Genomic DNA, 14,085 nt, shown 5'->3' on the forward strand with positions numbered 1-14,085 from the left:
AAACCCCACAGCATGAGGAGCCAATCACAGCGCGGTGCAGCAGTATGTATATAAACCTCCACACAGCCAGAAACAACAAGACACAAACAGCTCCAACAGAAGCAGCAGCAGCAGCAGCAGTCGACCAACCCTAACCCAGTCTAACCCTAACCCTGACCCTAACCCTAACCCTGACCCTGACCCTGACCCTAACCCAGTCGACCTAACAAACTTCAAGGGGAGACAATTTTTTTAACTTTTTCGCCAAAAGCCGAGCTGCAGACACCACTGCCGTGCATGCTTCTGCTGGGGGCCATTCTGCTGCTGGGGGCGGGTGGGGTCCCCTCAGAGAGGCTGGGGGGGGCAGGGGGGGGCGGGGGGGCAGCAGGGGCGGGAGGGCGGCCCAGGTACGCGTCCTGGGATGACGTCAACCTGCTGTTCCACGGCCTCCTGCAGCTGGGCCAAGGCCTCAGGGACCACGTGCAGAAGAACAAGCTCCAGATGGGAGACGTGACGGCCCGGCTCAGAGCCTTCAACACCACGCTGACCCAGCTGGCCCCTAACCCTAACCCAGGGCAGGGGGGGGGGGAGGGGCAGGGGGAGGGGGGGGCACTGAGGACCAACGCCCAGGAGGTGAGAGAGGAGGAGAGAGAGGAGGAGAGAGAGAGAGAGGGGGAGAGAGAGGAGGAGAGAGAGAGACGGATAGTGAAACTCTTTGCTGAGGTGAGAGCCAGGCTGGAGGAGCTGAGGAGGGAATCCCTGGGGGCTGGAGCCAGGATGGACAGACTGGAGGACAGACTGGAGGAGAGGATGGAGGAGAGGATGGAGGAGAGGATGGAGGAGAGGATGGACAGACTGGAGGAGAGGATGGAGGGACCAGGGTGGAAGAACAACACAAGCAGCCGCTTCATCCAGGTAAGAGAAATAGTCCCAAACAATGTAGCTGAGACGTAAACAACTATAACCAAACATCCTGGTGGAATATGCTTCAGTTGGGCGACAATTAAGCCAAATGTAAATAGAGTTATGTCTGTTAAATCTTAAATGTAAACACAGTTATGTCTGATAGGGTTAGGGTATATATATATATATATATCTATATATACATATTATATCTGAGGACATTATCTCTGAATATCACGTGACGTGTTTCCCTGTCGTCTGCAGAAGATCCTGGAGCAGAATAAACGGATAGACGAGCTTGTGGAGAGGATAAGACAACAGCAAGACGAACTGGAGACACAGAACATCAACCTACAAGCACTCACAGAGAAGGTACACATGCTAGACTGTGTGTGTGTGTGTGTGTGTGTGTGTGTGTGTGTGTGTGTGTTTAGTAACAGATAATTGTTTCTAATTTACTCAGGTTACAAAGAGGACAGATGAGAAGACAGCAGTGAGAGGAAGCACTGAACAAAGCAGTTCTCCGACTGGTAAACTTATCTATATGTATATCTATAACTATATGTGACCATGGGCAGCAGTTAGCACTCCTACCTGCTGGACATACTTCAGTAGCCAATAACTCCTCTTGACAACGGACATCTTTATCTTACCGAACGCATTTTGCATCCCAAATATATTATGTTATAATAAATAAAACACAATATTATTGTGCTCTTGCGAAGGTATTTTACGGTCATAGATGAAAGATTATTGAAGAGAAACAAAAGTACTTTGGCCATGGAGCACTAGAACATACCTGCTCTGGTAGCAGGACGGCCTAACCCTGTATAGAGGCCAAACTCCTCCTGTACCTGAGAGATAAACAGTTAAACACTACTGTACCTGAGAGATAAACAGTTAAACACTACTGTACCTGAGAGATAAACAGTTAAACACTACTGTACCTGAGAGATAAACAGTTAAACTCTCCTACTGTACCTGAGAGATAAACAGTTAATCACTCCTACTGTACCTGAGAGATAAACAGTTAAACACTACTGTACCTGAGAGATAAACAGTTAAACACTACTGTACCTGAGAGATAAACAGTTAATCACTCCTACTGTACCTGAGAGATAAACAGTTAAACTCTCCTACTGTACCTGAGAGATAAACAGTTAATCACTCCTACTGTACCTGAGAGATAAACAGTTAAACACTACTGTACCTGAGAGATAAACAGTTAATCACTCCTACTGTACCTGAGAGATAAACAGTTAAACACGCTGACATGGCTGGATGAGCCATATGCTCTATAACCCTATAACCCTAACCCATATGCTCTATAATCTGATGAATTCTCACCTAACAAAACTTGTTTTGGTCATTTCAGCGTTGGCCTCAGACTGTCAGGACGTGTTCCTGAGAGGACAGACAGACAGCGGCGTTCACACCATCCAGCCGCCCGGCTCACAGCCGTTTGACGTCGTCTGTGAAATAACATCCGGTAAACTAACTGGCGCTCCTGTTTGCTGCTCCTCTAAACTCAGACGAGAACATCTGTGTTCTGGTGGAAGACTGGAGACAGGCCATAGAGTATAGTGACTCTAACCCTAACTCCAAGTCTAACTAACTCTAACCCTAACTAACTCTCCAAGTCTAACTAACTCTAACCCTAACTAACTCTCCAAGTCTAACTAACTCTAACCCTAACTAACTCTCCAAGTCTAACTAACTCTCCAAGTCTGACTAACGCTAACCCTAACTAACTCTCCAAGTCTAACTAACTCTCCAAGTCTGACTAACTCTAACCCTAACTAACTCTCCAAGTCTAACTAACTCTCCAAGTCTGACTAACGCTAACCCTAACTAACTCTCCAAGTCTAACTAACTCTCGAAGTCTAACTAACTCTAACCCTAACTAACTCTCCAAGTCTAACTAACTCTCCAAGTCTAACTAACTCTCCAAGTCTAACTATCTCTCCAAGTCTAACTAACCCTAACCCTAACTAACTCTCCAAGTCTGACTAACTCTAACCCTAACTAACTCTCCAAGTCTAACTAACTCTAACTCTAACCCTAACTAACTCTAACCCTAACTAACCATCCGTCTCCCTTTGCTCCTAACAGAAGGCGGATGGACAGTCATCCAGAAACGTCAAGATGGGTCGCAGAATTTCAATAAACTATGGGAGGACTATCAGAAAGGCTTTGGCAACCTAAGAGGTACATCCTTATATATATGCACATATAACCCTAACCCTATGTATCCAGACACGCTGCTTCCTACACCGACCCCCTGGTAATGGTTTTCATGTGTAGCTCTGAGTTAGAGTTAACCTAACCCTTAACACTGAGTAAACAAGCACATGTTCTAGTCTATCTATCTATCTGAGTTAGAGTTAACACTGAGTAAACAAGCACATGTTCATTATGAAGAAACCAAGTTCTTTCCTCCGTCCAGGCGAGTTCTGGCTGGGACTGGAACACGTCCACACTCTGTCGAAGCTCGGCCACCAGACCCTGGAGGTGGAGCTCTCTGACTGGAGGGGCGAGACGCGGGCGGTCAGGTATCACTTCCGCCTGGGTGGAGAAGAGAGCGACTACACCCTCCACCTGCAGCAGGCCTCCGCCCCCCACCTGCACCAGGCCGCCCCTAAGGACCTGGGAGGCGCCTTGGCCTCGGGACCCTCCGGTCTGCCCTTCTCCACCTCGGACAGAGACCGCGACCTGAGGCCCGACATCAACTGCGCTAAGCACCTCTCAGGTACATGCCGGTGCCTATTCAATATTATTCCTCTGAAATGTCATGAACCTTCTGTTCCCAGTGAACTTCTGTTCCCAGTGAACCTCTGTTCCCAGTGAACTTCTGTTCCCAGTGATGTTGAGCCTGTTTGTCTACAGGTGCCCCCTCCTCTAACACCTCCTCCTCCCTCTCCTACAGGAGGCTGGTGGTTCGGCGGCTGTGGTGATTCAAACCTGAACGGTAAATACCCCAGGAAGACCAACTACCCCAGGAAGACCACCGCCCCGGGCCAGGGGCAGCAGACCAGGAAACAGCTGCTGTTCTGGAAGACCTCCAGGGGGCACTACTACCCTCTGAAGACCACGGCTCTGAAGATCGCCCCAACTACAGTCAAGCCGTAGGGTTTCACTTACCAACCGACACTAAAGATCCATAGCAGACCAGAGTGATTTGCACGGTGCCTCAGTATTTCCATATTCAACTAAGCTACATTATTCCAAAGGCAGAGATTTGTTGGCTAGAGCCTCAATGGACCTGAGGGTCAGGGTCAGGGTCAGGTTACCTCTGATAGGCATGCTGCCCACCGGGGCCGGGGTTCGTATCCCGGCTCGCCAGATCCAGATATGGCCGAGGCACACGGGAAGCGGCATATTGGGCGGCCGCTTCCGGGGGCGGTATAGGAGTATTTCTGGACTAGGATCCGTCGCGCAACAACGCCCCCTGGGCGCCGGAATAACGGTACTGGGCTCGAGGAGCCAGTCAGCTAGTCTGCCTGGCGGCCTCTTCTGGGACTGCCGGCCACGGGGTCGTGCGGCGGATCCTATGCAATAGGCAGGGGATAATTGGATGCTAAGTTGGGTTAAATTGGCTACCAAATTGGGTGAAAAAGGGATAAAATCTGAAAAAAAAAAAAAAAAAAAATTACCTCTGATAGGCTGTTTAGAATGATCAGATTATTGCTCATTGATCAACAAGCTCAACATTGACGTCTTATCTAACAATTTAGCTCACTCGCAAGTGAGTAGTGTACATGCCTTTTACAAAGGACGTATATTTCACATCTCCGTAGTGGAGTTCAGTCACATTGACTGCTGCATTATAGGAACCTTGTTGAGTCCAACTCGGGGAAAGGTCTCGGGTTAGGGTTTGTGAAGCTGCAGAAAGTCTCTACGAAGTCGAAAACCTGTTTGAAATGATATTGGTTGGGTGGAGCAGAAATCAGTTTTTTCTTTCAGGTTTTCTTCAGTCTTGTTCAATGTTGCAGGCTAGCATAGACAACAACTCTCTGCTATACTCCTACCACATCTGAAAGGGGGGAGCGGGGGTTATTGGAATGGAATGGAATGGAATGGAATGGACTTTATTTGTCATTGCTACAGTACAGGTACCAAACAACGACATTTAGGAGGGGTGGCTCCCCTGGTGTTAGGAAAGGGGAAAAAAATAAAAAATAAAAAACATTTTAGAAAAAGTATAAAAGCATAAAATCACAAGAAGGTAAGGAGCTGGTTTACATCAATAAAGGCAACGCCCCGCGGTGGTGTAGCGGTCTACGCACTGGCCACTAGTGCATGCTGCCCACCGGGGCCGGGGTTCGTATCCCAGCTCGCCAGATCCAGATATGGCCGAGGCACACGGGAAGCGGCATATTGGGCGGCCGCTTCCGAGGGCGGTATAGGAGTATTTCTGGACAAGGATCCGTCGCGCAACACCGCCCCCTGGGTGCCGGAATAACGGTGCTGGGCTCGAGGAGCCAGTCAGCTAGTCTGCCTGGCGATCTCCTCTGGGGCTGCCGGCCACGGGGTCGTGCGGCGGATTCTATGCAATAGGCAGGGGATAATTGGATGCTAAGTTGGGTTAAATTGGCTACCAAATTGGGTGAAAAAGGGATAAAATCTGAAAAACAAATTTAAAATAAAATAAAAATAAAGGCTATGTACACAATCCACTGTACTATACTGCACAGATAGTCAACTAGGGTTGTCATATTGCACAAAGACTATTTTTTCACATTATTTTAAAGTGTCACAGTTTGCAGGCTTGAAAATGTACATGTTTGCGCCTCAGCACTAGCTGCCATACAATCCGTCCGGACTGTCCTGGGCCCAGAACTTAGGCCTTTTCTGTGTTCAGGGCCTTGACGGCCCTGTGGTAGAAGCAGTCCTTCAGTCTGTTTGTCTTAGCGGCCGGGGTCCTGTACCTCCTGTTCGAGGGCAGCTTGACAAAGTGTACGTGCCCAGGGTGGGTCGGGTCCCTGGAGATCTTGGAGGCCCTCCTGAGACAGCGTGTGTTGTACAGCTCCTCCAGAGAGGGGAGGGGGGCGCCGGTGATCTTCTGTGCTGAATGTTCCTCCAATTAAGTTGTGAGCACATTTTCCTATTGCTTTATCCACCCAGGCCAGATCAGATCAGCATGTCGTTGTCATTTGGAGGTCTGGGTAGTTTTAGATGAGCTGATCTGTCGTGGATTGAACTGGATGGAGCCATGGGAGAATGTGCTGCAATTTCATTGGATGTTACATTTCAAGACCCCTCCCCCTACATGCCCATAGGACGGTTGATTGTTGTTATGTGTAGTCTTTCCCTACCAGGTAGGACTACATTTCCCACAAGGCTTTACAAACTGTCACTAGGAAGCATCATTATAGCACACATAACCTTTCAATGGGTTTAGTTTCTGTGAAAATTCCTTATGTTGTGGAAATATGTGTTGTAAAAATGTTGTAATATATTGTATCTATCCATTTTTAATTTTAAATGATATACAAAGAAATGTAAAGGCATTAAGACAATAATCTATCAGATGATGTATTTGTATTTAAATGTTCAACTCTCGATTGGAGTTTGGAGGCGTAATATTGTGTTGTTTATGTTTCTTTATGGTTATGTGTTGTTTTAGTTGTGTTGTTTTAGTTGTGTTGTTTTAGTTGTGTCAGTCTTTATAAGCTGTTTTGATGTTTAGCAAAATGTCTATGATCACTTATTAATCATGTCTTTTCTATAGAGGGAATAGGTATCTTTTTACTTTTTTATAAATGCTCTGATGACAATTGTATGCTCTTGCAAAACCCAATAAACAAAGTTAAATAATAATTAATCAATAATTAATGACATTGGATCTGCCTTCATTGAAACTGTTTTGCCAAACTGGTATTCAGGAAAGTTGAAATAAGTAAACCTCTGATACTAGAGCGCCCTCTAGTGGAACAACTGTGGTACTATATGGCACTTCAAATGATAACCTGGCAGACATACAACAAACCTTATACCTTACTTCACTCTTTTCTTGACTTGAGTACAAACTTTTTCTTCCATTAATTGACCTTAAAAATCCTGCAAATAAATAGACAGACATTTATTGCTTACAAATGAATGTTGTTGTTAGAAAACTTCCATTCGAATTTGTTTACTTCTCCATTTGAAAGAAATCTGGTTCAGTTCCCATGATTCCATATGATATTACACTGCAGCGTATAGCCATATGATATTACACTGCATCGTAGGGCTAACCCTAGCCTAACGTAGCCTTACCATATATTACACTGCATCGTAGGGCTAACCCTAGCCTAAAGTAGCCTTACCATATATTACACTGCATCGTAGGGCTAACCCTAGCCTAACGTAGCCTTACCATATATTACACTGCATCGTAGGGCTAACCCTAGCCTAACGTAGCCTTACCATATATTACACTGCATCGTAGGGCTAACCCTAGCCTAAAGTAGCCTTACCATATATTACACTGCATCGTAGGGCTAACCCTAGCCTAACGTAGCCTTACCATATATTACACTGCATCGTAGGGCTAACCCTAGCCTAACGTAGCCTTACCATATATTACACTGCAGCGTAGGGCTAACCCTAGCCTAACGTAGCCTTACCATATATTACACTGCATCGTAGGGCTAACCCTAGCCTAACCATATTACACTGCAGCGTAACCTAGCCTAACGTAGCCTTACCATATATTACACTGCATCGTAGGGCTAACCCTAGCCTAACGTAGCCTTACCATATATTACAAACAAGTGAAATAAATCTCATTTCACAGATGGTCATAAACACACTCAGCCACCGTAGTTGTATGACCTCTGACCTCTGTTCCCCTGACGGCCCCACAGTAACACACACAAGGCACAAGATGGCCGAGTGTCGGTTTATAGCCCATCAGCTGCATGTGACCATCAGATAACCTGCCTGCCTCACACAGGAGAACAGGCCGCGGGGTCGAGTCACGTCGGTGGTTTCAGGGTTCAGAGCTGAACACGCTCCAGTCGTCAGGGGCAGCAAACACAGCCGAGTCTCTCTAGATGACCAGAGATGAAAGATGTCTGAGGAGATTTGCTGTCTTTTTAATCAGTTTGCTAAATTTTACATTCATAAAAATATGTTTTTCTTTTAATAATACACCACTGAAATGAGCAGTTGTAGGCAGCGGCGCGCGGACCGCTACGATGACGTCATCGTGGAGGAGGCGAGACAGCACAGTCCAGAACAACAACAACAGACTTACAAAACCATCCAAACCCGGTAAGGAAGCAGAACTAGAGGAGGACAGAGGGACGGGATGTGTTATCTGGATACGTGACGCAGGGGCAAAGCTTGCATGTCACCATGTGAGTCTTTAAGCCACTGACGGGAAAAGAAAGAAAGACACATTTGGCAATTGAGTGTTGAGGGTTCCAGGAAAAAAAAATGTTTGCTTAAAAAGGGTGTGGTACAAAAATCCCCCCCAAAAAACAACAAATCCAAGATGCTAACGAGCTAACGAGCTAACGAGCTCAAGACTCAGTTTGTTCATTCCTCTCCTCCTCATCTTCACCGTCGTTGTTCCGCTAAAACTGAAACCCTCTGCTTGTGGCACGGGGTGGGGGGGGGGCAGGGGGGGTCAGGGGGTAGGTAGGTAGGTAGGTAGGTAGGTAGGTAGGTGGGTAGGGGGTAGGTGGGTAGGTAGGTAGGTAGGTGGGTAGGTAGGTAGGTAGGGTGTAGGTAGGGGGTAGGTAGGGGGTAGGTAGGTAGGGGGTAGGTAGGGGGTAGGTAGTCTGATCAGAGGTTCTGCTGGAGGAAGTGCAGCAGCATGATCTCGTAATGTTCTCCTGACTCTGGGCAGCGGATGCTGTGCCTCTCGTTGGGGTAGATCTGCAGAGACCAGAGGGTCAGGAGGGGAGAGGCTTTTACATTCACATTCACATTCACATTCACATTCACATTCAGGGCATTTAGCATTTTACGACGCCTTTATCCAAAGCGACTTACAACAAATACATTTGTCTAAGTGTCTAAGTGTCTAAGTGTAGTAAGTGAATCATCTATCCATCAGACATCTTAAGAAACGTAAATCTATGCCACCGGCCGTCATAATGCTGGAAGACAGACAGAAGTAAGACATACATATATACATATATATATATATATACAGTACCAGTCAAAAGTTTGGACACACGTTCCCATTCAATTGAAAGTGTATATATATATATTTGAACATCACATCACAGCAGTCTGGACCCAGACAACTAAATACGCTTTAAATGTTTTTTTAATTTGTTTTAGCCAGACTTGCTATAAAGCTGAGGGACAGGGCCAGAGAACTGTGGTAGATTTGTAAACATACTGTATATTGAACAGCTCATTAGGTATCTCTAGTATTAGTATCTATAGTATCTATAGTATTAGCAGTGTTTCCTCTATATGCATTTATTGGTGGCGGGCCGCCACGAATGAATTTCCTCCGCCACTAATTGATTCAGTCCACTAAAAAAATAAAAAATAAAAAATAAAAATCCACCTCTGAACATTTTAGCTGATTAAAATATATCTGATCCTAGATCAGCGCTATAATGGATGTTGACTAAAAGTGCACCTAAATCCACGCCCATCTCTCTCTAACCGCTGATCCAAAATCAGATTAATGACATTAAACATTCAGTTGACGACATGACACAAGGGCTATTCCTGATTGGTCTAAATGTGAACCGGCATGAGAACCGTGCAGACTCAACCATCCCTGCTCAGCAGTCTTACCTGCCGAAATGCTCGGGCACCTGTGTTTTCTCCTCGCAAATAACGGGCTAAAAGTCACCGGTAGTACCATCTAAAAGATACAAAAAGCTGATCTAGCTAGCTAGGTGCACAAATAAGACATCACGTTAAATAACTTCGAAAAATTAAACGAAAACAGCGACAGATGGATGGATTTTTCAAGAAAAAAGATGTCCCAGACACTTCAAACATTGCTGAAGCTAGCAGTGGCTATGAGCGATCCGAGGACGATGGCTAATTTGATAATTTTGATAGACATGATAGACATGATAGACATGATAGCCATCACATCTAGTTGAAAAACTGTCGCAAGTTGAAGAACTCGCGCAAGTTGGAAATACTCGGAAACTTTCGCCAAGTTGGACATACTTTTCCTGTTGTGTTTGAGACGGAGCCAGACTGCTCGTTTGGAAGGACATTGGATCCGTGAGTAACGTAAACCTTCAGAGCTGATGGATGGAAACCGGTATCACAAGTTTATAATCTGTATATTATATTATTATTTTTTTGCCATCCTCCCTCTAGTTTTGGTTGAAATTAGGTCGTTGTTTTGAGCGCGCGTGCGCGTTTCATGCGCGTGCACGCGGACAGGGCTCTCCGCCAATAATGTAAAAATTCCTGGAGGAAACACTGATTAGGTATCTATAGTATTAGGTATCTAGGTTCACTAATAGTAATGTAAACGATGGAGCAGCAGTGACTACAGATGGCTTTAATATCATGTTATAACATGTTAGTAATATGCTATAACATGTTGGTAATATGCTATAACTACTGGTATAATTGGTCTTTAGATTGGTCCAGTGTTTCTCCGAGATAAGTAACACTTGATCTGGACTCAATGACATCTCCTGCACAAGTTACTCTGATCCTACATTTGACATAAATCAGAAAACAGTAATGGACCCAGAATGGACCCCTGGGGCACCCCACATCACCTCCATGGCCCCTAACAGGGTTAACCCATCTGAGATCTGCTATAACGCTGGGGTGCTACCATGTTATGATGGTAGGATGTTATGATGCTACTATGCTATTAAAGCACTTTGAGCTGCAACGTTTGCAGGAAAAGTGCTATACAAATAAAAGTTATTATTATTATTATTAGGGATGTCCCGAACCCATTTTTTCACTACCGATAGCTGGGCTTCAGGTATCTGCGATACCGATATCAATCCGATATTTGTATTTATTGTTTTACTCCGGAATAATAACACATACTTCCCCAGTATATAGACAGTATATAGTCCACAACAACAGTTGGCTATTAAAGACTGCCAGCCTTTATTCAAGCAACAAAAACAGTACTCTGCAGTACTCAGTGACCAACTGGTTTAAAGTTAAAACAATTTAAACAGCAGCATTCAGCATTGTAGAAAAAATTGAGTTACTGTCTGATTTCTAGTTTTAGTGACTTCAGGTTTTTATTCTATTCATCTTCTCTTACAAATGGCAAATAAATTATAGGACCCTTTTAAAAGTGTAGCCTAGTGACGCTGCTGGTGAGACCAGAAACCAGTCGCAGAATCAAAGGGGTGTCAACAACATCTGGTTTTAGTTTTTTTCATAACAGCCAACTTGAAGTTTTAAAGTACCACTCGATATAATATGTGACAGCGTTTGATTAATCGGTCCCCATCTCGGCCATTGTGAAACCTCGCAATCGAGCCAAACAAGTCTTGTTGTGATTTTTTTTTTCTTCCGGTTTTTGGCATAGGACAACAAACGAAGCGATGAAGAACCCACTCGATATCATATCCAACAGTTTTACATTCACTAAATACCTACATTTAGTTAGCAAAGTCGGGTGGGGGGTATTAGTGTGAGAGTGTGTGTAGCCACGCCCACCCCAGCTGTATGTAAGGAGCCATCTGCGTTTGTTGACAAGTTTACAAGATGTAGGCTCAAGCTCTCGCTAATGCTATCAACAGAATTTCATAAGCAGGCAGAAATTTCGACAGTGGGCAATTAATGAACTCCTTAATATTGGACTATACATAACGGGACCTCCGAACGGGAACTCCGAACTCCGAATCTGACGATGACAGATGACGGAATGTCAGACATTGATCTCCACTTCAGTTCACTTTCATGGGACAGTCGTCGACAGACAGACCTTCTGCTGTGTTCTTGGGTAAGTTTTAGTGAGTTACATGTGTTGTATACTATTTTGTGTTGTTTACTTAGGATAGCCAAACAGTTATTTGTTGTTTTGTGAGTAAGGTAGATAGAGCCGTTGTTAGCATCAGTTATCAGACCACTGAAACTGCTCACCACTATGCCACCCCTCTACAAAACTAATGAGATGGTGGGAGGAAGAAATAGTTTATTTTTTCGCGTGCACGATTTTTTTTTCACGTGCACGATTTTTTTTCCGCGTGCACGCGCATAAAACGCGCACTGGCGCTCAAAACAAAGACGTAATTTCACTTTACCCACGCAATACCCACTTAAACATGTGTGAGGATACGTAACGGCGTTTTGTGACAGAACTTTCACTTTCATTCATGAAATTCACCCCGTCTGTGTACAATCACAGTGTGACAGTCAGATGGAGCATTCAGTAAACAACAACAGCAAGGTAATGCTATCAGTTGAGTTAAAGAAAACCAACTCTTACCTTTGAGGACACCAACATGAGCCCTGTTTACCCGTACCTCCGCCGTTCTGTTCGTGGTGATTTTAGAGGCAATAGATTATTTTTGCCCCGCGCATATTGCTATGAATAGTTCGAAGCTAGGTGCTTGCACGTTAGGTGCGAGGCTGCTCGGTTAACCCATTAGCGGGAACATTATTAGTTGCACAAAATAGGCTGATTTAATTGACCATGAACATCAGAGACAGACATTACGAATGTTCATTTAAAATACTCCGGAAGCCCGGAAGTCCGGAAAACCGGAAGTCGGAAGTCCTCAGCATAATGCATTGTCTGCAATACAACCGGATATTCAGGACGCAACTTTTTGCGCCCCGGCCGAGAAATAGACACAGCCAATTGGAGCGCTGCTACAGCTCACATGTAAGCGAAAAGTATTTGGCCTGGCATACATTCGATCGGCGACCCGACTCCTCCCCCTATGTATTTTAACAGTGAATTTTACACACACACAGATAAAATGTGTATTGTATTGGAGGATTTTTAATGAATGCTGATAGGCGCCAGAATATCAGCCGCATTTTGTGAATAAACAATGTTTTTTTTTTTTTTTACTTTTACAAATCGCAACTAGGAAGTGAAGGTGGGGAACTAGGAAGTGAAGGTGGGGGCGGCGCCCCAGCGCCCTCTATCGGCCAGCCGCCACTGCCTGTCACATATACAACAGTTTAACGATCACTAAATACTTATAATCTGTGGGTTGGATTCACTGTTGCCAGAGGCTACCGGTAAGTGATACCTGGCTTGTAAACATACTTTCGTTTTAGAACGAAACGTTAGCCGCTAGCTGTTAGCAGCGTTTTTAGCAGTCACCATTCTTGAGGTCCACCAACATTCAAATACTCGTGTCGTCTTCGATTTCAATGTATGACGCATCATTTGAAAGCTTACCATCTGTAGTTTCAGAATATGTAAACAACCGGAAAATTACGTAAGCAAATGGTTTATGATTTCACCAGCTGGCATCATGACATTGTCAGACTTATTACACACAGGTAGCTACTAGCCAACTACTACTACTGTTGTCATCACGTGAGTGACACGCCAGATCGCGAGCCCCAGATCGCTGCCTATTTTATTTCTGGTGCGATCTGCGATCCAGCATTCAGGACCAATATCGCAGCGATATCAATATCGGATCGGGACATCCCTAATTATTATTATTATTATTATTATTATTATAACATGTTAGTAGCACATTTAAAACAGAACCTTCCTACCTGTAGCTGGTATGGTATGTTAGTGAGCAGTTCCTACCTGTAGCTGGTACGGCTTCCCTGCACGGATGAGTTGAGCAACCAGGAAGTTGGTGTGGAAAAAGTGCACGTTCTCATCCAGGAACCCGTGTAGGATCAGTAACCTGTTGGGCCTGGGGGGGGGACGACGACGACACACATGTAGTATCAGTAGATAGATAGATAGATAGATAGATAGACAGACAGATAGATAGATAGACAGATAGACAGATAGATAGATAGACAGATAGACAGACAGATAGACAGATAGACAGATAGATAGATAGATAGATAGATAGATAGACAGATAGACAGATAGACAGATAGACAGATAGACAGACAGATAGATAGATAGGTAGACAGACAGACAGACAGACAGACAGATAGATAGATAGATAGATAGATAGATAGATAGATAGATAGATAGATAGATAGATAGATAGATAGACAGATAGACAGATAGATAGATAGATAGATAGATAGATAGATAGATGGATAGATAGACAGATAGACAGATAGATAGATAGACAGATACATAGATAGATA

At 44.6% G+C, this 14,085-nt stretch overlaps 2 protein-coding genes across 2 annotated transcripts in view; one reads left to right on the top strand and one right to left on the bottom strand.

Moving 5' to 3' along the window:
* Positions 1 to 276: 276 nt before the first annotated feature.
* Positions 277 to 4,011, top strand: LOC308157006 (angiopoietin-related protein 4-like; the record flags this gene model as incomplete). Its single annotated transcript, XM_080530475.1, has 8 exons — positions 277 to 534; positions 844 to 894; positions 1,147 to 1,254; positions 1,346 to 1,412; positions 2,258 to 2,371; positions 2,995 to 3,090; positions 3,329 to 3,631; positions 3,809 to 4,011. The coding sequence occupies 8 exons, from the start codon at positions 277 to 279 to the stop codon at positions 4,009 to 4,011; spliced, it is 1,200 nt and encodes a 399-aa protein (XP_080386601.1).
* Positions 4,012 to 8,642: 4,631 nt separating this feature from the next.
* Positions 8,643 to 14,085, bottom strand: part of LOC308157016 (dipeptidyl peptidase 9-like) — a gene marked incomplete at its 5' end in the record, with an annotated part of 45,469 nt that continues 40,026 nt past the window's right edge. The window contains 2 exons of the mRNA XM_080530485.1: positions 8,643 to 8,748; positions 13,562 to 13,673. Of these exons, the coding sequence (XP_080386611.1) occupies positions 8,656 to 8,748; positions 13,562 to 13,673 (205 nt within the window). The 3' untranslated portion in view covers positions 8,643 to 8,655. The remainder of the gene's footprint in view (positions 8,749 to 13,561; positions 13,674 to 14,085) is intronic.

The sequence above is a fragment of the Nansenia antarctica genome (assembly GCF_963989245.1).
Source record: "Nansenia antarctica genome assembly, chromosome: 1".
Classification (NCBI taxonomy): domain Eukaryota; kingdom Metazoa; phylum Chordata; class Actinopteri; order Argentiniformes; family Microstomatidae; genus Nansenia; species Nansenia antarctica.